The sequence below is a fragment of the Rhinolophus sinicus genome, linkage group LG12, assembly GCF_036562045.2.
Source record: "Rhinolophus sinicus isolate RSC01 linkage group LG12, ASM3656204v1, whole genome shotgun sequence".
Lineage (NCBI taxonomy): Eukaryota > Metazoa > Chordata > Mammalia > Chiroptera > Rhinolophidae > Rhinolophus > Rhinolophus sinicus.
In genome coordinates this window covers 57,021,783-57,048,648 of record NC_133761.1, presented here as the reverse complement: position 1 = coordinate 57,048,648, position 26,866 = coordinate 57,021,783, and the positions used below count along the sequence as shown (strand labels likewise).

General features: G+C 42.8%; 1 protein-coding gene across 2 annotated transcripts in view; it reads right to left on the bottom strand.

Moving 5' to 3' along the window:
* Window positions 1-1,415: 1,415 nt before the first annotated feature.
* Window positions 1,416-26,866, bottom strand: part of DUSP10 (dual specificity phosphatase 10) — a 39,864-nt gene continuing 14,413 nt past the window's right edge. For both annotated transcript variants that reach the window (XM_019740887.2, XM_019740816.2), the window contains 2 exons: window positions 5,846-6,217; window positions 1,416-2,700 (listed from right to left, as the gene is read on the bottom strand). In XM_019740887.2, the coding sequence (XP_019596446.2) occupies window positions 2,435-2,700; window positions 5,846-6,217 (638 nt within the window). In that variant the 3' untranslated portion in view covers window positions 1,416-2,434. The remainder of the gene's footprint in view (window positions 2,701-5,845; window positions 6,218-26,866) is intronic.

Below are 26,866 nucleotides of genomic sequence, written 5' to 3'. Positions count from 1 at the left end.
TCTAGAGCAATGGCTTGGTTAATCCATATTATTTTCATGAAGGGGTTAACATTCCTCATGAAGAAATGGAGGCTAAGTGACTCGAAACAGGTTAGCAAAAAAGACCTGAATCTCTCTCAGAATTCTTGGTATGCTGGCTTGCAGGATTCCTGTCTGCCCCAGGACTGTCTTTGTCTCAAAATCATAAAGTTCAAAAAAACATAAATCATTTTCAAGTGGCTAAAGAAGAGAAACTATTGATTCTTCTTCTTGTGAAAGAGAACAGATAAGGGAATAAGCCTTAAATTCTATCAGAAATTTGATATTTGGACTTCGAATAAACAAAAAAAATCTAATAAATCACCATGTATTTTAAATCACTAATTAATATCTACCTGGCTCCTTAAATATGCTCTACCACCAATTATTAGTCTGAAGAATAGAAAGAGATTCACTTTTCACTTGATTAATACTCTCGTAAACTCAAACAATTCAAAACAGCTCTCAGCGAATTCCTGTGAAATTCACTCTCCACTTTTCTAATCAGAGAAAAAGTCACTTCTAGTAGAAAAGCTATCTTAAAAAAATGTCAAGTACATACCATTATCACATTTGTAAGCAAACGTTCACAAAACTATGTCAAATGTTGTCATACAGAACTGGACACACCAGCTTTCTTCAACTCCTTGACTCAGCCCAGGCAAATTTCGGTTTGCTATGAATATTCCCTATGGCCAAGTCCCTCTGGATATCTATTTTCATAAAACATAGAAAAGGTTTGGATTGTGTTCCTCTCCTACTCACTCCCACTTGTCTGTGGATGGGGAACCTGTGGAATACCAGCCTTGTATGAACCAAGTAGGTAGGGAAGCTGTACTGATAAAGGTAACTGCAGTTTGCCAGCAGAGTAGGAAGTGGAAATTTGCTTCAGGGCACACTACATGGTTAAAAAATGTCAAGTGAGCCAGTGGCAGTGGAGAAGGGAGAGGGGTGGGACCCTCAAGAACCCAAAATAGCAGATCGTCACAAATATGTATCACATAGCCACTGGGGAGATCATGGAATGCTAACCAATCAATCTGGCAGTGACCTGATTGATCACCAAAGCTCAAGGGCTGGTATAGAGACCCCTCGTTCCCTTAACGTGAGCTTATCTGAAGCTCCGCCTCTGTAAGAGGCGTTACATATGTAGAAGATGGCGGAGCTGTGAAAACAGAGGAAGTGACAAGTGGGCAGGTCGATACTGAAGCTCTTTTGCTTCCTTGCTCATTCTCTCTGCTTCACACTGAGAACAGAGAATATTTTTCCTTCCTCATCTCTCTTCCCCTCTATAAAAAATGTGTTTATTTCCAATTATGTGACATGGACAAGTTACCAGAGGTAAGAGGTGATTGAACCCGAGTTGAGGAAAAGAGGAAAAAAGACACATCCCAAGATGAGTTTCATTTATATAATGAAAATAAATTTTTACACAATCAACAGAAACACACCCAGTTTTTTGTGGTTTTTTTTGCGAAAAATATTTTTAAATAAATTTTGTCTTTTTTTTTTTTTTTTACATTCTGATATACATATGTAACAAGGTTTATGGCACTGTAACCAGAATCAAATCCAAAAAATAAAAATAAAAAATAAAAATAAACAGGAAAAGGTGGGAAGGAAAGTAATTGGTTTGTTTAATTCCTTTCTATCTCCAAGCTGGCAAATTTGCACTATTTGTCTATCATTCGGCTGCCAGCTCTAATTTGTTTGCACACTCAAAACACTGTATTATTGTACAAGAAGCCGGTGAAGGCATATGGTAGAATGGTCAGTACCTTGCTATTTTAAAAAAATCTCTTAACCCCAGAGAGGGGAAAATAATATAATAATTCAGAGTATGAAACACACAAAATCAATAGTATCCTTTGTTTCTTTCAAGAATGTGGAGGGTTCTTAGACCACTGACGCTGCCCTGATCGTCTCTTTGCACTGGTGAGCAGAACAGGGTTCGGTTTGGTAGGGTTTCTGTTTTCTATATGGACGGTCTCGGCACATCCCAGGTCTTCATGATTCAATGTCTTTACTACTTAGTTTTGGTTCTTTTTAATTGGTTTAAAGTGTAGTATCTTCGGTCTATGAACCTGCACAGACTATTTAATCACAAACGCTACAAATAGCTTCAAAGGAAAAGGGGAAGAAACAAGTTGTATTATATGTTTATTGTTGGCTTAAAAAAAAAAAAACTTCTTTAGCCTCCCTGCTTTATCAGTTCTTAGGAAATAAATCTCAATGGGCATCAAAAGTTAAATTCTTCTCACACTTGTCAAAAATAAAAAGTTTTTAAATGAGTTTGTTTTCATTCACAAACTTTAGCCCCACCAAAAAAAAAAAAAAAAACCGAAAAGAAAAATAATCCATTCTGCTTCCTCTTCGTCTCCTAATGGAGAACAGTAATCCTTTCCATCCAGACTTGTCACACAACCGTTTCCACGCCCATCAGCTTTGGTGTAAGGATTCGCGGTGTCACTCCATTGTTTAGGTCTTCCTCAAACTCCAGCAACTGCCCCATGAAGTTGAGGTTTGGGGAAATAATTGGTCGTTTGCCTTTGACAAATTTATAAGCATCAGTCATGGTCATCCGAGTGTGTTTCATCAGGTAAGCGATGACGATGGTGGCAGAGCGGGACACCCCGGCCTGGCAGTGAATGAGAAGCCCCTTTCCACACTGGTGAGCTTCCTCTGGAAAAAGGGAGAAAGACACGAGGTGAAGAGAAGGGCTTGATCATGCCATATTTTGTAGAGAAAGAATACATTTAAATGGTTTTAAACCCAAGAATAATTTACTAGTGAATGGTATGTTTGTCACAACCTCCAGACTGGCTAAAAGCAATCTTTGCATGAATGAGAAGATATATTTCTATGAGTACACTTAAAGAGAAGACTAGGTGAAGGAATCCTTCATAATAACAGTTTACTTCACAGGTGATGGCCGCTGACTGAAACTGGAGCTACAGCACAATTGTTTACCAACTTATCGATAAAGTAGACCCTTCTGATTAAGAAGCTTAATTCCAATTGCAAGACTCTGGAACGTACCAAAACTAGAGTTATTAACACTGTCTCTCCTACCCATGACAGAAAACAAAACAAAACCCAGTTCTTGCTTTCTGCTGTAGAATTGCTCTGTATAGGAAGGAACTGGTACTGAAGGGGTAAGAATTTCAGTCTTACGAAACTCTTACCCAGGTTAAAGGAACAAAACTCAACTAGAAAGTTACTGCGTTCAGCTTCTTACCAGAAAACCCTATTGTTGCAAAGTTAGCTAAAGACTTGTGGCGCCCAGGCACAGTGTGTCACCTACATCTGACTGTTCAGCCCCCTCTGCAGTCACGTGTGCCGTTTCCACATGGCCATGATGCCAAAGATGGAGGCATTCTAGCAATGACTCAGAATCCAGAGCAACTGAAAGAGGAAATACTTTATACGTTTTCAGATATATTAAAAGCTTGGGAGAGCAGCTTGCGGGCACTGCCTGAATGGATGGTGAATGACGCTTCTAGACTAAAAGGCATCTCTGAGAAAGCATCCGTGAAGGAACACCGATCGAATGAAGAGGAGGGAAGGACAGCAGGGTCAGGACCGTCATGATTTAACCTAAATTATTTCTATTGGCTAGCCACCATGGGCCAAGAAAAGAAACATCATGCAAATTTCCATTTAAAAAAATCTATAGATTACGCTGACTTCTCATAGGTAACAGTATTTTAAAAAAGTATGTTCCTTTCTCAATTTCTTCTCTTTAGCACACACAAGTTATCTACCGACTGCTGCACCAAGCCTGGAAAATCATAGTGACAAGAAGACAAGCGGCAAAGTGCTAGATTTGACTACTGGTTCCCCTACACACTAGATGAACAACCTTGCATGGGTCACGTGACTTCCCTGAACCTAAATCCCCCAGTCTGAATAATACCAACTAACCAGGCTCAGGGAACATGGGAATAATATCACACGATCCAGGGATAAATAAACTGGCATTCTTAAACCCTAAAACTAGACTCTGTGCAGTTTGTATTAGACTCTTAATAAATGTTATTATGCTTATAAAACCTGCTGTGTTTTCCCTAAAGCAAGGCTATAAGATTTTAGTTTATTCAATGATACAACAATGAAAATAAAATTGTGCTCAGACAGGTTGCAATGCTGAATTGTTTTTCAGGTTAAAAGTTGTTTGTTATTTGTTTTGTTTTCCATCTAAAAAAGCTGGTAAGCCTGAATAACCTATAAGGAATGTGGGTGCTCTGATTAAAATCCTCTTAGAACGAGCATGTCATATGCTACTCACTAAATGGAAAACAATTTCTTAACTTCCCCCAACTGGAATTAAGTCAGAAAAATTGCAGCCATAACATCATGTACCAATCAGGAAGTTCCTCATCTACTTGGTGACACATACTTCTTCCTAGTGGCTCAAGGTTTGGTTCAGATATTATTAATAAAGAACCTAAGGTACCTTTGCATCCACAACTGTTGCCACGTGGGAACTAACAGAGCATTGTAAGCACTGGTCAAGTTATTGTAGAAATGCCTCTGGCCTTGGAGTTGAGGGCCCAGGGTTCTGGTCCCTTTTCTGACACTAAGATTCCTATGACCTTGGAGAAGTCAGTGTACTTTCCTGAGTTCAGTGACCACTCAGAATTTCCTTCCAGACTGAATAGTCCTGCATTGAAGGCACAATTAGCAAGGAAATTAGCTGGGCAAAGTGACCAGAGCAAACTCCACAGCAAATAGCAGTAGATTCAACGGCTGTCAGAACCAAGGCTGGTTTTCTTACAAAAGGGCACCAAACATGAGTTCAGTCTCTCTGGGACAGAGGCCAGTAACAACCTGCTGCAATGTTTAGGAAAAGTACTGGGTCACCCCTTTGTGGCCATAAAGGCTGGAGTCACTTGAAAAACACTGGTGAGTATTTGCTAGGTACCAGGTGTTCCCCAAAGGATAATTTGAGACTTACAACAGTTTGAGGCAACATGTTAAAGTTAGGATTAGAGTTAGGCTGGCTATTGCTTCCTTCTGGAGATTATATCCTGCTATTGCTAGAATGTTCCTCACTGGGAACTACCGGGGTTACAAAACCTGATCTTTTCTATTGCAATTGAGTCTGGCGTCAATTGTCTAAGAAAATCTAGTACCATCTCTCTAACACTCCCCTTCACTTTTGCGGCCCAATGTTTAAGAACTGAGACAAAGCAGGTAGAGGGTAAAACAACTCACCACCCCAACCCCCTACCCCCGCCTCCACTCTTCTCTCTCTTCTCTGCACTGGTGTGAGGTGTAAAGATGTTCAGCACAGCATTGTGTTTGACTGAAAAAGATTCTTTAGAAGCAACCTTTCAGCAGCGCCACCTTTGCCTCCACCTCATGTAAGGAGGTGGGGGTGAGTTTGGGGTTGCTCTCATAGTCACTATATTTTATTTCCTGCCAGGTGCCAAGGGGCACTGGTAGACCAGAAAGCTACAGCACCAGCTCTGGTCTCCAATTCCTCCCTCTCTATCCATTCTTTTACAGAAATGACATTCGAGAACATGTCACTGCCGACCCCTACTCTTGTTTTCACCGAGAACTTGAGGGATGAGGATTTCTAGTTGAATGGATCCCAACCAAATGGAATCACTGCTCTTTGCTCTCCATCCCGATGGCTCCAGTATACTTGGCAGGTTATGGCTTTGGGAGAAGACTTGGGCTGCACCGGGCAGCAGAGCCTGAACACTGCTCAGAGCAGCTCTTTGGGAAACCCAGACATTCATCGTGAACTTGCTATCAAAGCAAAAGCCAGAGGGGAAAGGAAGGTGGATGAGGCGCATTTCCCATGGGAGGTAGTTACCAATGAACTCGAAAGCCTCTTCAAAGTACTGCCGGAGGTTCTGCTTGTTGCTGTCGGTGGCCGGCAGCCGCTTGTAGTTGAACAGGCCTTTCTCGTAATGGTAGAGGGGCAGGTGCGTGGTGACATTGATGATGTAGCCGATATTCAGCCGCTGCATGGCGTCCAGGTCCTGCGCGTCTTGCTCGTTGCCAAGGAACAGGAAGGGCAAGATGGGCGTCAGCTCCGCGTTCTCGATGTCGGGCGTGGTGGGGATGGACTGAGGTAGCAAGCTTGAGGCCGCGGAGGCGCCGCCCCCCACCTCCCGGCACTCTTGGAGCTGGAGGGAGTTGTCACAGAGGTTTTCATGGTTCTGCTTAAAACTGCTAAGTCCACCTGGAACAAACACACAGCAGCAAAATGACGATCTCTAGAACTTCTGAGCTGGCAGCAAATGCCACTTTCCCCATAGGAATGAGTGTGCGTCATTGCTGATATATATATCTCTCTCCATATACTTTTTAGTAAAATCACAGCAAAAATGAAGGTCAATTTGGAGACCCAGGACAAGCTGCAGAGAGGATCACTGCACGGGGTACTTAGGAAATGTGACCTTGAAGCAAACTGGGGCATGTTCCCCTGGAAAGAATTCCACGCAGCATCAGGCAATTTCATTAGCAGCAAATTTGATCTGCCTCAAAGAGCCATGTGCTCAGTGGCCTATATAGGACCTTGCGCCTTGGGAGGCAGGGAAGGCACCTATCGCCTCCTCAGGCAGAGAATTTCTGCCAGCATCTTGGCACTGCAGGCGTGTGTCTTGCACCCTTAATAAGCTCAGCACACCCAGAATGACAACTTTGCAACCAACATAGCAGAATGGCTACAAGCAGGGCTCTTGGAAGAAGCCAATTTCTTTAGCTATAATCGCAGTTCTATCACTTCCTGGTTCTGTGACTTGTGGAAGTTAATTTCTCTGTGCCTCAGTTCCCCCATCTGTAAAATGAGGGTCATGGCTTCTACCTCTCCTTGTGGCTGGGAGTCTAGAATGAATGAATACGTGTGAAGTACTTTGCATGTTGCCTGGCACACAGTATCACTCAGCAAGGAATTGCTGTTCTTTATTAATATTATTTATACGATTGTCCACAGGTGGAAGCAGCAGAAAAATGCTTGGAAAAGACAAAAATATATCAATCTCTGACTTCCAGAAGGACACAATCTGAGAGCAGCTCAAATCTTTGCAGCTGCCTTCCAAGGCTTGTACGGACATTAACCCATCAGGAAACCTCCAACATCCATGAAAACATACCTTTCAGCTTAGGGCTCTGCCTCTAAGTGTTATGGGTGTCATGTAACAAGCTTAAAACTGCACCAGTTTCCCCATTTTTAAAATGCTAACTTCCCCCTGAACTAGTGCAGTATCACTTATGGGAATATATCTTAAGGAAATCATCTAGCAAAAGATACTCAGCTAGATGCATGAAAATGTTATTAAAACAGCATTATCTGTTTTATAGGAAAGGCCATGTTTAAAAAAAATTAAGGAAAAACTTAATATAGTCATCCAATGGAATATTATATAGCCATTCAAAGTTGTGAAAAAATATGAAAACAAAGAAAATGTTTCTGTTTCATGTTACACGAAAAGGCCAAAAAACATTCACCACACACGTGATGAAAAGGTGAGGGACCATGCAAAAAAGAACACTTGTTTAAGTTAGGAAATGCATAGGTCACAGTTTGTTTAAATTTTGTTAGATGCATCACACACGTGGATAAGATGCATCACACACGTGGATAAGCCCACAGGATTATTATGAGGGACAAATTATATAAAAGTAAGGGCTATGAAATCGGAGTTGACATTATTACCACCAAATTAGCTCTAATTCTCATCAAACAGTAATAGATACACTCCTGCCTTTCCTTTGAAAAGAGGGGGACGTTGGGGATCTATAAGCTGAACACGACGTTTACCCTCCCTTGACAGATGCCTTACATCCGTCTCGATAGTTTCAGGAGATAAGGCAGGAAACGAAAGGGTGAACCGGATATGGTTGTGTTGAAATAAGGATCGGAAGTCTATCTGTCCAGTAGATTCTGAACTTCACATATGTCCTTCTCTATTTCAAATCTCATCTTTAGCCACCACAGCAGGAAGCTCCAGACTGTAACCTAGCCCGAGTGTCAGGGTCCTTCAGAGCTGAAGTACACAGAGCTGGCGGTGTAAACCACGGAACTCATGTTATAAGGTCCAGCAATGACCCCAGTAGTCAAAGGGTAATATTATCCCTTCACTCACCTGTACGCAACCTACCTTTGCTTTTTGAAAAGAAAACTAAGAGCTATAAATTCATTTTAATTGATTTCTAGAATTAAACCCTAATAAAATATTATGAGTTTATTCTGCTATGATACCATGATAAAAAAAAGTTTGAGTCCAAAGAGATCATTTTTAGATAGAAGAAATGGAAAACTTGAAAAACTTCACTAGTGAATATTTGAAAAAAAAAAAACAAAAAAAAAAACAACTGAAATTACCCATTGTTACCATCACAAACTCCACAAAACAGATTCTGAAGAGTTATTTTAAAATCGGCTCAGCCTGCCCTCCACAAAATCCAAATAAACAGTTCCACACTGATTCTGTGATGGGAACCTAATTCACATTTTTTTCCCCCTAAGAAAAAGGCAGTTGTTACATTTTTTCCATATAAGATGAGAGGAAAGAACAACAAAACAAACACAAAAGAAGTTTCTAAGCGGGGTGGAAGAAAAACAAACTAACTTCTCTCTGTTCTTATTTAGGGTACACAAGCTGTAATTTGTCTTAAAAGCAGCTAGTTAAAAAAAATGCACGCCAGAAAACCCCCAACACAGAAAAAAGCAGCATACAGCTTTTTAAAATTCTGTCTCTACACCTCCTTTCCCAATGACATCAGCTGGGGGCTGCCCACCTGCCCAGTTGCCATAGCAGTTACACAATGACATCAGTTGGCATGATATCAGCTCTTTGAGTGCAAACAATACAAGAAGAACGACTTTGTTTAAGGCCTTTGGTGCAACTGTGTTCTGGGGAGGCAATGATGTAATGCTAACAGGTGGCATGGGCCTTCCATTTGCCTAATGGGGGAAAAAAAACCCATGGGAGAAGGGGGGAGAGAATTTGAGCTGGACGGACACAGAATGCTCCAAAGCACACGGGGTGATCACGTGCAAAATGATGTGTGTATTGTATGGTTAAGCCATGTGGGAACTCTGCTCGTAGCATATTTGGAGACGGAGTGGGTAGAAGAGGAAATATTGTAATTCAAACATATTAACTGGACAAGAAAATTCTCATTGAACAAACAGTCTGCTGTTCAACTGCCAGTCGGCTGGTCAACTTAGGCAAGAGTGGTCATGAGGGTGGAACATCTGTATACCGCAGTAAAAGCACTCTCTCTGGGGATGGTGCTTTTAAAGCAAAAGGGACCAGTAGAATCTCACAGCAGTGGCTTTTGAGAGAGCGGTTTGTAAGGAGATGTGCTTCCTTCTCTTAGGGAGCGGAATTAGAAGCTTGAGAGGAGGGAAGGAAAGGGGGCAGGTGAATATTGTTTTCTCCTCCAACAGCTTTCCCCCTACCTGCCCCCATCACGCACCATTAGAGGTGAACTGACGGCTCACTTAATGAGGAGCTGTGATTATTTCATATTTGTTATTACCACATAAGAACATTATAACACGGTAACCAACGACTGAAGTGGAGGCTGTGTGGCATCAGAGTTAGGAGCAGGAGTTAGAGGCACACAGACCCAGGCTGTAATTGTGATTCTGCCTCATAAGAGCGACGAGAGCTGGTGAAAATTACTTCCCCTCATTAAGCCTCAGTTTACTGATCTGTAAAGTGGACATAACAGTGCCTACCCATTGAGTGGTGGTACAGGAAGCATATGTAAATATGTTGAAATGTAACCAGGCGCCTAGTCAATGAGGGCGTATTACCCCAATGTCACCATAGTCATCCTCAGCTCCAGGTGATCTGTGCGGGCTGCAGTCCGTCAGAACCCTAAGGGCAGTTAACAGTGACTCTGAGGCCCGACTGCCTGGGTCTGAATCCCAAACACTAGCTATGAGACCTCTTGCTTCCTCAGTTTCCCCGTTGTCATCTAGGGTGTCATGCGGGGTCTCTAGTCCCACTCCCCCCACAAGAACGCAGGACATGGTGAGGCCAAAAAGGAACACCCACGGAGCCATAGATAGGGGAGTCATACCACTATATTCTCGCTGACGGCTGGTTGGAGACACAGGAAGCAGGACTCACACGATCCACAACCTGCCATCCACTTCTCTGCTATCAACCTCACTTGCTAGCAGCAATCCGCCGACCGCTCTTCTGCCAATCCAACCCCTTGCTAACTGCAATCCGCAGTGCTAGCTGCACTCTGCTTGCTAGCTCAGCCACGGCAGTTATATCAGTGGCTAATAGCTAACCGATAACAGCTGATGGCCAACTAGTTACAGCTGATGGCCATCTACTACCCGAGCCAGCACCGTTCCACATGATGCAGAGAGCCTGGAAACTGCTCTGTGGGACTCTGTCCCCACACCCATATATAAAACAGAGATACTAGGAGTACCTACATCACGCTACTGTTTTGAGGATTAAGCTAGTTAATAAAGTACTTTGAAACAGTATCTAGCACATATTAAAGCACATTTTTTATGACACATTTTTCATGATTTTTCATGTTAAAAATCTAAAGAAAATCTGCTTCACACAAAGACTCTAAATGGTGTCATCTAGGGTGTCATGCAGGGTCTCTGGTCCCGCTCCCCACACAAGAACGCAGGACATGGTGAGGCCAAAAAGGAACACCCATGGAGCCATAGATAGGGAAGTCATACCACTATATTCTTGCTGGCGGCTGGGTTGGAGACACAGGAAGCAGGAGCCACACGATCCACAATCTGCCGTCCACTTCTCTCTGCCAACCGACCTCACTTGCTAATTTCAATCCGCGCTTGCTAACTCAACCACCATCTTCTTGCCAGCCCCCATTTTCTGCTGGCGTAGCCATGGCAGTTATATTAGTGGCCAATGGCTCACTGGTTACCGCTGACGGCCAACTAGCCACAGTTGATGGCCATGCAATCACAGTTGATGGCCATTTACTACCTGAGCCAGCACCTTTCCACATGAGGCCGAGAGCCTGGAAACTGCACTCCTGGCTCTGTTCCCACAATGGTAAGTGAGCCAATGTTCTAGAGTGTTTCCTCTTAAAATTTTATTTAAAAATAACTAGGAACCAAAGTATCTGAGCAGTTTTATCATAAAGAAAGCAACCGCTCCCCATCCATCCTAAATAAATATATCGGACTTCATTTCGTTTGTGCTCACTTTCCCAATAAAGGCTGCATGTCTTTGGATTCCTGATTTTTCCAGAGGAGGATTGACTGTTTTAAATAAAATTGGTCTTCTCCCTTCAGTCCCTTCCCCTCCTGTCCTCCATCTTGGCCCCACCAGGCTGAGTGACCTCCTTAGACACAGCGGCTTGTAGTTATCAGTGCACATACTTTCCAGGCATGAGAAACAATGTCGGGGGCAACACCTTTCCAACCCTTATCTCAAAGCTAGGTTCTCTGCCAAAATGAGTATGGTCAGCTCGCGGATGCTGACTGGTAACAAAGCACACCCAGCACCCCAAAGGAAAATACGTAGACCGACAAGTTGCCAGTGTCTCCCACCAGATTGGTTAGATGACAGTTCCACAGAAGCAGAGGATGCTCGTTTTAGGGGGAAACCTCTCTTTGTGGATGCTTTTTGTCTCCTTGTTGCTGTTTGGCGACTGCTGTCCTAGAAACAGAAGAGCCCTGTGTAATTGATTCAGAAGCAGCGCTCTGGGTGGCAGATTCATGAAACCATATCCAAATGCAGAATCTATAAGCAAGAGGTTTCCATATTCTAAAGCTGGACAGCACTTTTACATGCAAGCATTTGGATTTCGTGCTAAGCTGGAAAGTGAGTGTTTTCCAGAATTTTAAGGAAAACCCTCACTGAAGCTTAGCAAATGGAATTGACACCCAAAGAAAGGTGGAGGGGAACTAAAATTGAACTCTTCTAGAAGCATGCTGAAAGCTTATTGATCACCTCTTTTTGTTGCCTAGTTTTTCTTCCTGGGTGACTAGTCTCTCAGGGTAAAATAGTACTGAGATGATAGTGGTTAAGAATACAGATTCTGGAGCCAGACCACTCACGTTTAAAATCCTGGCTCCCAGCACTAATGAGCTGTGTTACTTCAGGCATGTTATCTAATATCTCTGTACTTCAGTCTCCACAGCTGTAATATGGAAATAGCAGTAGTATCTAACCCCACAGGTCACGTAATATGGATAGCTACATGAATCAGGTATTATGACTACAAATGGGAAAGATATTGGTATAAAATGGAGCCCTAATGGATACTATTTTGTGGGTCCTCCATGGAAACGAGTACATCAAAGCAGCCGGTCAAGATTCTATTCACACAAGGATCTTTGTGGAAGAAAAACAGCTTGATTAAATTGAAACTGATGTCAGGCTTCCAGAGCTGAAACTCTCAACGTGGGGGTCAGAGTCACTTCATACTATTCGGGGCAGAAAAATCATCCACTTTAACAGGAGAAATAGTTGAGATACCAGCTAGATCCGCAAAGATTGCTTCTACCTCTTATTTTCCATGAACTGTCTTTATAGTCCATAGACACGATTGCATATTTGACAGCAGGAATGATTTCAAGTTCAATACGAGGTGGTGTCACCTAAATTGTCGTATGATCCTGTCCCCAGAGACAATGTATTTCTTTCCTAAGGAGAGTGAAGAAAGGCTATGTTGAAAAAAGTGAATGAGTCCAGTGACAGTGCTGTGTCACTAGGTGTCAGGTAAGAAACAAAAGGATAAAGAAACATTTTTGTTGCCTTGGGAAGAGAGAAACTTAGATGGCTGTGAGTTAAGCAGTTTTGCTGTGGGGGGACCATGATTCAGAAAGGAGAAGGCCTGTGATCATGTCATTTGACTGCTTATAAGTAAAATGACCAATATGTGAAAAGACAGAAGAAAAGAGGTAACATAATATTTAAAACTCAAAACAAACAAACAAATAAACAAAATGCCCAAACTCAGTATCTTGAATCCAACTGAACACATATTGATTATTGCGCAAATACTGTTAGGGGTTCCAGGAATATTTCTCTGTAGGTATGTGAGTCCCTTGCCTCTTGGGCTTTATACTGTCTGATCTCTCTGGTAGGAGATATGTTATCTACAGATGTATTTTAATAGCCAACTCTAGAAGGCAGTTCATGAAACAAGGCAGAAGGTGAAGAGGTTTGCCTTGAATTTAGAATAATGGCTCTGCCACATGCCAGCTGTGTGACTGTGGAAGTTGTTGGGTCTTTCAGAACTGGCTTTCCTTAACTACAAAATAGGGTACAGTAAGTCCTCACTTAACATCATAGATAGGTTCTGAGACTTTAAGCGAAACACTTATAATGAAACCAATTCTACCACAGGCTAATGGATATAAACAAGAGTTAAGTTCCTATGCATCTCATCAACATTATCACGAAATGACGTGACCTAAATGACCACATTTATCTGAGGACCTGCCGTACTTCTCAGTTCTGTTGTAATGATTCAGAGACTGTGTGAAACACTCATCCTGGTATCTTGAAGAAAGCATACAACCCCTGTGGCTATTTGGATAATAATTGTTAATGGAGTAGCAAGGATTACAACCGCCCAGATGGTCTGATGCAAGAGAATTACTGTGGACTCGATGGTCAAAGTAGGTTTTGCTAGAGGTGAGACCTTGAAGGATGATGGTACAGTTGGTTCAGAGAAGTAAGGAAAAGGAGACCATCTGCCAGAGCCAGTCCCAAGCAAAGGAAAGGCTGTTAAAGAAGTGGCCCCAGGGCATCCTACTTGCAGCCCTGCTCTTGTAAAGGTCGCATTCAGTGTTGTTAGGAACCAGTTTAGACTCCACAACACTGGCACATAGACTAGGGATAGGGTCTCTGGTTGGTGGTCTTCATTGGAGACTTCGTTGTGTTTATTATTTATGTCCTAAGATTTCAACAGAATTGAAGAGAAAACAAAAGACATCTAGGCTTTTCAAATAACCGTAAATGCATCCCTGGCAAATTTTCTGGAAAGCTACAGAGATAGAGATATAGAGACGTAGACATTTTAGAAATAAAGATATGGAAAAAATTTTATATATATAATCTGTTAACAAAATTCAGTTGAATAAACTTGAAGATCTGATTGGCTTTGTTAAGCAATCTATGAACGGGGCAGCATTCCATCTAGCAACTAGAAAGGTACTCGGAGGGTTTGTACAAAACGGGAAGTTTTTATAGGCAGACAGGTGTGGCAGGTTAGTTATTAGCAAAAGAATAGAAGGATTATTTTTAGGCCAGGAAATCTATTTTTGGAGAGGAGGGAATGCCATGGGTTTTATCATACAGATTACCTCATTAATATTGCTCAAAAAAATTTCAGGCTGATTGGTTTAAATTCCACTCCTGGGAGAGGCCAAAACTGCAATTAGTTATGAAGTTTTGGTTTGGTGATGTGGATTACCAAAAGTGCCTCCATTTTGGCCTGCTGGGTTTTATATATTTATAATATGTACTTAACGTGAAAAATACAGAGGGTGCCAAAAAAACATATACACATTTTAAGAAAGGAAAAAACTATTAAAATTGTAATACTCAATATATACCGATAACAAAAGATGAATACAAGTCACGTTTGACTTCTGCAATTACAAGAGGTGCTCAAAGTGGGTCCCGTCAGCATCCAGACACTTCTGATGACGGCGAACTACTGCTTGAGCAACGTTAACCAAAGTGTCCACTTGTATACATTTTTTAGCACCCCCAGTACACATATATATATATATATATATATATATATATATATATATATATATATGTATGACTTTTCTATGCCTCTCATTTCTCAATTAGTTGAAGTTTTCAAAATTTTTCCCAGGGTCACTCTATAAAACCCTAGTTTCAACACATATATGTACACACACAGCTTCACTCCACAACTAAATTGCACTTTTAACAATTTATTTTCTCCTATTTTCCTTCCTATGTACATTCAAATTAATAGGTTTAACAGAACTTAGGTTCTTAGAGAACAGAGACAGACTTATTTAAATCCCTTTGTACACAGGACTTAGCCATATGTCACAGGAAGACAGATGTTTTGTTATGTTTGATCCCAACAGGCACTGTAGGGAAGAGATACAGAAATAGGTGAATAATCTCTTTTCGTAAATAATTTACAAAAATTAAAAGATAAAGTTAAAGGATCTCCCTGGTGTCTACTTTACCTCGTGACAACTCAGAGGTAGAAACTACTTTAGTTTTTCTCACAAAACTTTCTTCCCGTAACTGACTAAAGGTTACTCTTGTTCTTATGTTTAAAGTTAGTTAATCTAACCAAGTTGTGTTTAGTAATAGTTTGAGAGAAAACAAGAAAATTCTTGAAAAGTTTATACCAGAATTTACTTGAGTTTTGAGGTAATAATACAGTCCTTTCATTGGATTTTCTGCTGGACAAAAATCATACTTTAGACCATTGAGGCTTACCCAAAATAGACATTGCCAGTCATTGTAACTCTGGTATCTTACTTATTTTTGTTTCCCTCAGATTATCTGTCATCCCTGCCACCCCAACAATTTGGAAGATTATAAAATCTAGCATTCTGGAAATAAGCTAATGCTTGACTATAATAATACCAAGAACTAAAAACATTCACTTTTGCTGCTTCCTAATCTTTGAATAACTTGCAATGTGGTTGTAGCTACATTTTTGGCTGTATCTACTTCTACAACTATTTTCAATTATTAACTTGTTTGGAGGCTCTTATTTCTCATGTTTTAAAAATGTATTGCTTCCTTCTTTGATCGATAAAAATCTCTGTAATGCCCTCAATAGAAATATTTTTTAAAAAATAAAAAACCTGTCTAAATATTTACCTCAAAAAAGTGAGCTGAGTCAGAAAGATCCAATGAATTAGGAACTGTGATATACAAAAATTGAAAAATGAAGCTTTTATTGTATGTCTTCCAAGAAAAGCTGACCCTGGCATGCTTTTGTCCAAGTTTAAAAGACTCTCCCTCTGCCCACATCACCCCACCCTCCCAGCTTAGAAATTGCCTTGGGTGTATCAAGTGCCCTCCCTACAGAATTGGTGCAGAAAAGGGCTAGGGATTAAATTTCAGCCTGCTGAAGTAGCTCAGTTGCACACACAAAAAGGCAGCTTCTGGTTATGACCCCACGAAGGGAGGGGCACTTCTAATGCCCCCTTCCTACCACTCCTACTTGAAAGCTTTAATAAGCAACCAGTGTTTAGGATACCGCAAGTTCAATTTGTGTGTATTTGAATAACGCAGGCAGATTGTTTGAGAGGCTACTTCTCAAGTATGTAAATACAGCCTGTTTCTTTAAATCTGTTACCTCATTTATTTACATTAGAACTGAAAGCACTGCCAGAAGCAACAGCTGATGACAGTCCTGTAATTTTCCACAAAGACAACAATTAAACAGCTTTGTGTTTTTTTAATGAGCAGATGACTTTTATGTGAGCAGGATTCCAACTGGAAGATCTCAGAGTTCCCAGAGCAAGGAACCCCCTCAGGTTGTGCAGAAGTCGCTGTGACTTTAAGAGGCCTCTTTGGCTCCTCTTCCCTCCCCCCTTTCTTCTCCCTTCCTCTCTCATACACCCATCAGGAGTAGAAGGGAAAAAACAGAGAGGGGGAGATCCTACCTGGAATACATTTGATGCTTGAACTTCCAAAGAATCCACAGAATATCTTTTAAACTTATTTTTAAAGAGTAGAGGGTGGTTTGGGAAGAGTGTCAAGTCACGCCCCACCCCCACCCACCCCCACACAGTGAGGCCCATTAGTGCAGAGACTCCCATCTTTACATCCACCCTCCCCATTCTGTCTCAGAAAGGTTTCATTAGGAACCACCTAGAAAGAGGGGTGTGGGCATAATTGTCTTCTCTGCCTGGACTGGCCAGAGCAGACGTTTCTGCTGGGTCAAGTTGTCCCCTGCACCTCTCCCCTCCCCCCTCGCCCACTCCCTGTTGGAAGGCCAGCCTGTGCCGTCTCATTTTCACGGAGAATTCATCTGCCTCTACATGGAGCTTCACTCTCATTACCAAAAATGCCAACGAAAGAGTGAAATTCATTGTTTTACATGCATGACAGGGCTTCAGGAGTCAATCAAATGACTGGCTTTCCACTGAGAAGTGTGCCTATCAAAATACAGGTTGGGTAAGTGGAGGGAAAAGAGGGCTGACTGAAGGGCAGCCAAGTTCAAGCCCTGGGATCCTGAAAACTTGCAAGTTCAGATTTCCTTCTGGTTTCTCTAACCTTTCCCGCTTAAACTTTACCTCTGGTAGCACACACCAACCAGTTCCCAGGGAGAAAGGCACATCGTCAACGCTGAGCTCAAGCCTCTGGGTTTTTGTAACAGACACACCGGTAATGTAACATATTTTTCACTTTCAGAATCTCTTTAAGAACAAAGCCTCCCACACATTCTGGGTCTTGAGTGACATGCTGAAGATATCCTTCCCCTGTCCCCACTGATCAGGGTCCAGTGGGAGGAGATGGATGATACACATACAAACCTACAAATAAGAAGGTAATAATTAATTAGGGTGGGCCATGAGGTGCCTTCCATTTCCTGGGTACTATGGGAGGGAACTAATTAGATTGGGGTTCAAGTAAGGCCTCTGAAGGATGAGAAGGGATTGACTGGTTTGGGGATTAGAGGTGAGGGAGACCAGGAGACTAGCCCGGCAGAGAGAACCATCTTTTGGCAAAGGCAGGACACGCATGAGGACGGCAATAATTCAGAGGCCTAATGTGATGACACCCAGTGAATGGGCAGGGAAGACAATGACCCGAGGAGGTCGCAGAAGTCTGCAGAGGGCCTCTTCGGCACGTTACGCAGTTGGGATTTTATTCTAAATTCAGTCGGAAGCTCGGAAATGCTCAAAAGTCCATAAAAGGTGATCCACACATGTTTGAAAGGAAACAAGGTGTTAACTTACCAGTTGGTATAATTTACCTATATTTCAAAGACTGGGAAAAACTCATACCCTTTCTCTCCCAGGTACATTTTTTTTATACCTGCTGTGGACCTAAATGGTGTCCCCCAACAAAATTCCCATGTTGAAGCCCTAACCTTCAATACAATGGTATTTGGAGACGGAGACAGTGAAAGACAATTAGGGTTAGACGAGGTCTTGAAGGTGGGGCCCTCATGATGAGATTAATGCCTCTATAAGAGACACCAGAGAGCTTGGTGTCTCTCTCTCTCCACTATGTAACGACACAGCAAAAAGGTGGCCGTCTGCAAGCCAGGAAGAGAGACCTCATCAGAACCTAACTATGCTGCCACCTTGATCCGGACTCCAGCCTCCAGAACTGTGAGAAATAAATGTCTGTTGTTGTTTAAGCCCCACAGTCTATGGTACCTCGTCATGGCAGCCCAAGCCAACTACTACAGTACCACTTTTAATTTTAATTCCCAGTATAGCTTCCTTTTTAAAAATATAATTCTTACTTTCAAACAACCACACCAAAACCCGTGGACTGCCTGAGAACCTGGCCCCTGGGAGCCAACCCAAGTTGGTACCGTAGCTTAAAGTCAAGTCAAGAATGGTCCAAGGTCAGGATGGGGATTCTGCCTAAAGGACCCACATGCCCGAAACACACAAGACCATGGGGTCTTCCAGAACCTTAGTCCTACTAGCCAGCTGCAAACACAGATACCCACTCCTTTCCCAAAGATACAGAAGCCCTTATAGTTATACCCTTCTTGTGGATCAGCGTTGACCCGTGGTCTCCCTACAGCATCTCTCTAGGCCAAAGAATATTTTAGCTGGACGCTTTCTGTGTATTTGGGAGGCTACTCTATACCATGCTAGAGCTCTACCTTCTCTGCTCACTAAAAAGCTCGATACCCATTAATCTATCAAGCTGGATTAAGGGAGGGGGGAAATCCATGAGATCATATTGGAAGGCTGCAGAGGGAAGAATGTGAACAGGAGGAGAGTGCTATAAAACACAACGCTATATTTTTTCCCAAGAGCTTGACCAGATACTATGCATTATTGTTTAATTCTCTGAAGAGAAGGAAAACATTCTTTGCTTTTCAGTGCAGAAGTTTAAATAATGAAGCATTGCTAAACAAACAAACAGAGAAAAGCCCAGAAAAGTTATTCATTACACAGGCCCACTGTACAAAAGGAAAACTGTTGATTAACCATCTATCTCCCCTGACCCACATTTATCTTAGACCCCAAATTAAACACATCACAACTTCACAGCAAAAGTATGTTTCCCAATGGGATTTAAGTAGAGTCCAATTAAATAAATCTCTACAAATACCAAGAGCAAGCCTCGAGGGAGAGCATATTTCTACTGTGAAACATTCCCAGTATAAATTACATTTACAAAAGGTCATCTGGAAACATCCATGACAAGAGGAGGGGAGTAAAGGCAGGGAGCAAGACGAGGTTACACAAGTGAATCCCAGAGGTTCCACTGTGACAGTCGTGTATGAAAGCGCCTAGCCAAAAATGCTGTGTGTATCTCAGCTTGCTTTGAATGAAACCCTCCATGTCCAAAATAACAGCTTTCGTGATGATGTGTTTTAATAAAACCTGGAGGTCAAAGGGCTGTGGCTTAGGGAATTCAGGAAGTGGTAGGAGAAAGGATCAAGTGTCAACACCAAAATTTGAATTGTTTTTACTGAGCCAATGTTTTCAGTTCACAAAACACATAGCAACAACTTCCTCAAGGCACTGAGTTGAATTCTATATTTGGCAAGAAGACTAAGCATCCCCGATCAACTGCCAGAAAGAGCAGACGTGAGTTCTCCTTGCACAGGACTCACCGAGCCGGCCATGCCCAATAGTCTGAGCACCCCAGCAGCACTGAGCTTGAAAAGGTCAGCCTGAAGCCGGATGAGGCCTCCGTGCCCTGAGAGATGCACAAGGCTCCCTCACGTCAAAAGCTACAGTGTCCCCACCTAGTGGACCACCTTCTGAGATTATGGGCGGAAATCACCAAAAGGCCAGTACGTTATCTGAGGAGGTGGGCTGGGATTATATATTGTCGACATGAATTTGAGGCTAAGTGGAGGGCCAGCCACGTCATGGTCAGGTCCACCTGGACACACGGAATAAGGAGATGACCTGGGATTCACCCCACATCTGACACTGTCAGTCTTCCCGGCCACATCCCCTTGAAGCCGTGCCTCACACTGCTCAAGGTGACAGACGTCCTGAGAGCAGGGACCCACAGTGAAGCCCTTCTTTCCACACTGAAGTGCTACTAGGTTCTCGCTCTATGACCTCTATTGTAACCTTCTCTCAAATCCGGAGTTTGGAGAACCTGGAAGTTTCTCCCGATTCTAGCATTCTGTAACAACCACACAGCTTTGACACACCGGACACAGAAACAATGGCAAGAATGAGCCCAGCTGTCCTAGGGTGTGTGAGGCCCAGCCGATCTGCTTCTCATGATAAGGCTGTTGCACTTGCTGTTCCCTCTTCCTGGAACTCTTTTCCCCTCCTTCTTGCCGTGGGTGATTCAGACTTCAGATCAAATAGGATTTCCTCAACAAGGTCTTCTCTGACATTTATTTTACAGCTGCCCTGCCGTAGCTCTCTTTCATTATAGCACGAAATTTCAAAGTTTTATAGTTCTCAAAGTACTTATTCCTCCCTGAAATTACTTGTTTATTTCTTCACGTTTATGGTTATTATTAAAATATGGACTCCAAGAACGCCGAGCTGTTGTTTTGTCTTACAGTGGGGTTCAGGCTGCCTCCACACTGTATGGCAGGATGACCTTGGCAATGTGACTTGACCTTTTCGTACCCTAGTTTCCTCATTTGTAAGATGGAGCTAGTGATAGTACCAACAGGCAACAATAGGGTTATTATGAGAACTTGATGAGCCAATACTGGTAGTTATTCATAGAAATAGGAATTGAAAGTCTTCACTGTTTAGCACCTATAGCAACACAGTAAGTCCTTACTTAACATTACTGATAGGTTCTGCAGCTTTAAGTAAAAGGCCATATAATAAAAGCAATTCTACCCCCGGCTAATTGATGTAAAAGGCATTAAGTTCCCACAGTATCTCATCAACATTATGATGAAACGATGTTGAACAAAACGATACCCGAGGACCAGCTGTACCCGGTTTGTATAGTAGCTGCTCATTAAATCATTCTAGATTAAACGGCCTTTGGAACGAGATGATAAAAGGCCAGTTACTTGTAAAGCACCTATTATGTGCTGTTCAGCATAATGCTAGGGGTTTGGGAGATTAAAAATTACACAACACACACACACACACACACACACTCTCTCTCTCTGAAGATAAATCTAATAAGAGAAAGAAAGAAGGATGAAGGAATATTAGAGGAAACTCAGCAAAGGAAAACCTGAAGATCAACCTGAAATGATGCCACCTGGCTGTGACTTGTACAAGACAGGGGCAGGGCCAGCCAGGTAAATTTAGCAGGACAAAGAAATCTTGTCAGTCCCCTGGCTGGGAAGGACAGCTGACAGGGATCATGAAGAGGCATCCTGCAGGAGCGCCAGGCCTTCACTGTGCCAAAGAGCCATGCCCGGGGCGGGCTGGGATTCACGACAATTCACGACAATACGTGGTGATCTTTAACGCTTCCTCCCATTTCCATGCCTCCCCTTGGACATTCTGTATAAGTGATGAATGGTGGCCATGGATGGAAAGCAGCCATGGGCGACTAAAGAAGGCTTCGCGGGACGTCAGGGATCAGTGGGAGGGGCCCCCAGCTCAATACAACACACAGTTATTAAGCAGCAATATGGGCTGTACCATATGTACTAATACGGGGGGGGGGGGGCACAGTACCGAGTGTTCAAAACTCAACAAGATCTGGTTGGCCCTCTCTGAGCTAGCTGGCCTGCCCACGGAGACATGGAGACGTAACAGACTGATGAGATGATTCAGGCAGAGTGTCTTCACAGCCCCAGGGGCCACTTCTTCTGCCTCCTGTCGAAGGGACACAAGACTGGATCTAAAAATCAGAATTCAGGGTTTCTCTGACCCCTCTCATGAACTATGCACCTTTGGGCAAGCTACGTAACTTTCAGGCCCTTTTTAAGCATGGTCATATCATAAGGGCTCTCTTTTCAAACACAGGCGTTTCCTCATCTCTAAAGAGGGCTGTTACAGCTCTAGCTCTGTAAAAAGGGGTAACGTTATGGCTGCTATTGCAAGACGGACAAGTGGCCTCAAGGCCTGTGGTCCTCCGGAAGGTGAGATGGTCAGAAAAGCGCACCAACTTTCTGTGCCTCTTCAGTTGGCTCTGAGGAACGCACTCTGTCTCTCGGAGAAACTGGGGCTGACACGCCCACAGTTACTGAGAGTGGCAGGGAGAGACGCCAAAGGGTTAACTGTCCCCAACCTTAAACCTGAACAGCTCTGAGAAGCAAGCAGTATGAAAAGTGCCCTGGGCTGACCCAAGTTAGATAGAAATTGAGTCCTCTTGGGCATTTCAAGAGACCTTTTTACAACCCTAGAACGCTGTGTTTTCTTCCTGGTGTTCACCGGTAAATACATCTTCCCTTGCAATCACTACAGAGTTTAAATTCAGTTTGGCTTTTCTTAGAAATATGCCTTCCAGGGTGGGCCCAAGACGTCCTGTAGGAAGCCACTTTCTAGGAGCAGGTGACCTGAGAGGGCCTCATAGGACAAAGGAGCGTGAACAGAAGGGTAAGGGTTAGCATGACCGCAAGCAGGAGACAGTGCCTATTTTAATCAGGGTAGAAGCAACCAAACCAAAAAAGAAAAAGAAAACATGTAGGATCATGGTTTAAAAATCCCAACAAAAGCCCCCAAAGAAAAGCCAACAATTGATTTGAACACACTGTTGATGAGATGTAATAGGATGAGTCTAGACAATGCAAACTATTTTCAAAAACAAAACACTCCTTACTCCTATTATCACCCTCCATCAGTTTCCTATAAGGAACTCAATCCCAACATCAATATTTAAGAATCTCTGGTAGCAAAGAGGTGCCAGGACTTGTGTCCCCATCACTCCTTGGTGCTGTCTGGGAGAGGACGGAATGGAGGGGACTCCGAGAGCTGCAGGCTGGAGGGTACCGGGTGTGGCGGGGTTGGAGCTTCCCCATGTCCAGGGTGGGCCCCGTGGTCAAAAGCAGTTGCTCAAGGACTGAGTCATTTTACAAGTTTCGAATGCAAAACTGGCATTTGTCCCCCAGGACACGGGTTAGAGAGACAAGCAAGCTGAGCCACAGTGTTTAGCTTTCCCAATTGCTGGGCCCCTAAAATATATATCAGGATGAAAAGCGGTCTATTCTTGTAACACTGCCCTACAATTGTGACGCTAGTGACACCGAGTCAGTCCTCACCTCATGCCAGCCCCAAGTCCAGGGTTCTCAACCACCCACCCTTCTGACAGGCTAAGCATTCTGGGATTGCCAGGCCCCCTCAGTTTGGAGAATTTACTAAAATGACTCACAGAACTCAGGAAAGCACTATACTTAATATGATAATTTTCTTATACAGGATACAAATCAGAACCGGCCAAAAGAAGAGACACATAGGTTGAGGTGTGGGAGGGTGCTGAACACAGAGCTTCCCTGCCCTAAAGAGCGATCACCCCACCAGCACGTCACTGTGTTCATTAATTAGGAAGCTGCACTGAGCTGGGTGTCCAGAGTTTTTATTGGGGTTTCATTACATGGCTGTGATTGATTGGATCATTGGTCATGTGACTGAACTCAATCTCCCGCCCCCTTTCTTCCTAGGACGAGGTAGGGCTAACGCAAAGCCCCCCCCCCCCCGCCCCCCACTGTAATCACATTGTTGGTCTTTCTGACAACGCACTCCCATTCTGATCATCTCTTTAGCATATACTCAGGGGTGATTAGAGGTGACCGCCCAGAAACCTAGGACAAAAGCCAGACAAATTCGCTATTATACAACAATTCTGTAGTGGTGACAAACGTGGGCTCCCGAGTCAGACAGCTCTGAGCTTGACTTTCTGCTGTGTGACTTTAGGCAATTTACTTAACCTCTCTGAGCCTCGGTTTCCTCATCTAAAATGTAGGGTTAATAATACTGTTCTTATTACACAGAGATCAGCACCATTCAATAGAAATGTAATGCTGGTTACTACTATGTAACAAAAATTTTTTTCATGTAACTGAATTTGAAGAAGTAAAATGAAACTAGTCAAGTTAACATTAATAGTATATTTTGGTTAACTCAGCGTGCCCAAAATAGCTTCATTTTGACAGGGAATCAATAGTAAAACTATCCTTAATGAAATATGTTGCATTCTTTTTTGAATACGGTCCTTGAGATCCGGTACATATGTCACGCAAGTGGCACATCTCTCAGTTTGGAGGAGCCCCGTTTCAAGTGGTCAGGAGCGCATGGCCCCCATGGCTACCATAGTGGGCAGACAGAGATAAGAACTGTCGTTATCCCCATGAAATGAGTCACTACTCAGTGCCATCTGCATCCCCATTTCACAAGTGTGAACTAAAGTGTGTGTGTGTGTGTGTATGTGCGCTCACATGGAAGCAGTGACCGATGCTGACCATCAAAGGGGCAGTAAGCCACCCAGTGTCCGTGAGCTCCCACCGAACACCACATAGCCGCTCTCTCAGGAAAAGAAACACTTCAACTTGGAGGAGAGGCTCTCGGATGGACTCTCCAGAGCACGCTCTTTTATTCCCGTGCTCCCACATCGCCCCACGATACATTTTAGCACGTGCAAAATCAAATGACCGTGGACAAGACCTTTCAATGGGAAAAGATGCCCTTAATGCACTGTGTAGCCAGATGGGGACATCTCAGTGACCTCTGAATGGCTGGAGAGTGGGGAGGACAACAAAGCACAGGGAGGAGCTTTGGCTCACTGAGTCACCGAGCAGCCCCTCCTGGCCCTCTCGGGCCACAGTCCAGAGTCACTGCCCAGCCACCAGCTAAGTGTACCAAGTCAATGACCCCACTCTTCATTCCTTGGAAAAAGCTCTGCATTGCAAATCTAGAGAAAAAACATCATGTCACTAGTAGGAGATTGATTTCAAGGTAATTATTTAGGCAGCTTTGCAGCATCTGATTCTCAGGCCCTAAAGCATTCTCAGTTTTCTAAAATGATGCTGCTATTAATATGAAAGCTCTGTCTCTTTTAAGGGTGGCTTCCCCCCTGTTCAGCTTCTCCCAACTTTTGTAAGGGAGAGCTGCCCATCACCCTATCCTTCACTCAGTTTATTCCTTCTACTGGAGTGGGGATGGGCTTTATAGTCACCCTCAAGGTAGGAAAGAAGAGGTTCCCCTAATAAGGGCAGACAAATGCATTTTTACATAATATGTAAGATTAATTATAATAATTTCAATCCAATTCACATACTTTATCAAGGAAGACAAGCTAATTATCTGTCAGAGAATTAGCACCTATTTAAAGGGCATCTTACCTCAATTTAGCAAAAAGAACTAATGGGAATTGTCTTTCCACTCTGATGGACTTTTGTGACTGCATTTGCTTAAGCACTCAGAAGATTCCTGCAGGGCCCTAAAACTCCAGGGTTTTAAAAAAGGGGAAGGGTGGGAGACACAAACCCAAATTACCCAGCATCTGCAAAGTCTTACTCTTTCTGCTGTGAGTGTCACAATGTCCCTTTCAAAGTGTCTTCTCAACACCCTAAAACAGGGAGTGACTCATATTTATGAAACGATCACTCACTTTCACAATTGCTTTCATCTTTTAATCATACTGACTGACGCTTCCATCCTTCCTCACTCTGCCCACCAACTAGAAACCCAAGATGGACAAACACATACCGTAGAGACCATGTACTGTACACACGATCAGAATTTGTGACAAGACCTGCGATCGAGGATAACGACTTGCTTAAAAACCAATCACTTCGACAGGTAGTTGGCTCTAGTGTTCTGAGGAGAAAAGCAGGAATGAAGACGTGAAGGGAAATTGAGGGAGAGGAGGAAACATAAACCCCAGGAGGGGAGCCTGTGCTTCCATTCCTCACTGGTGGGTAGAGAAGACTCTAAACAAGGCACTCGCTCAAGGGCTGTCTCTTCTAATGTCAAAAATGGAGAAATGATCTTAACTTCATTAATAGACAAATCAGTTAAGTCAAATGGGATACATCCATAAAATAAGACATGTTATGACATTTAAAGGAAATCTGTGATGACTATACAGGAAGTAAAAGCACAGGCACTGTATAACAAAAATGAATTTCAGTTTCTATATGAGAAACTCTGCAGAATATGCACATATATGGGTAAAGAATGAAGAGACTATGTAAAAATGAAACTAGGCCAGTCAGGGGGATTCATATGTCGTCTGGTTTTTTCTTTCTAAAATTTTTTTAATATTCCAACAATGGGTATACAATTGAGTCTTTGCTGAGATATAATTTTATAAGATTTCCTTACATAGAAATAGTATACAATTTTCCAGTATGGCACTGATTCAGAAAAAAGTACTGATGTAGTTATCTGTCCACCCCCTAGAAACACTGGGTTTTCCCACACCTTTAAACAAAACAATCTAACGAGAACTGAAGACTTCCTACTTACATTGCACCAGGGGCGATGTCAATTTATTTTACTGAATTACATCCCTCCTCTATCTCTGGGGTATAAGTACATAATGATAAATTATTATTGCAGATATTTGATATTATAATCCGAGTCAATTTTTAATACATATTAGCTATTATGTGTCTGGCATTGTTCAAAGCACTTGGACATATATTATCTAATTGAATCCTCATTTAATCTCATGAGAAAAGCGTCACTACCCTCCCCATTTTGTGGATAAGAACACTGAGGCACACCAAATTTAATTTGCTCAAGTTCATGCTTCTAATCAGTGGCAAAGTCAGAATACAAACTCAGCAGTCTGGTTCTAGAATCTGTGAGGTT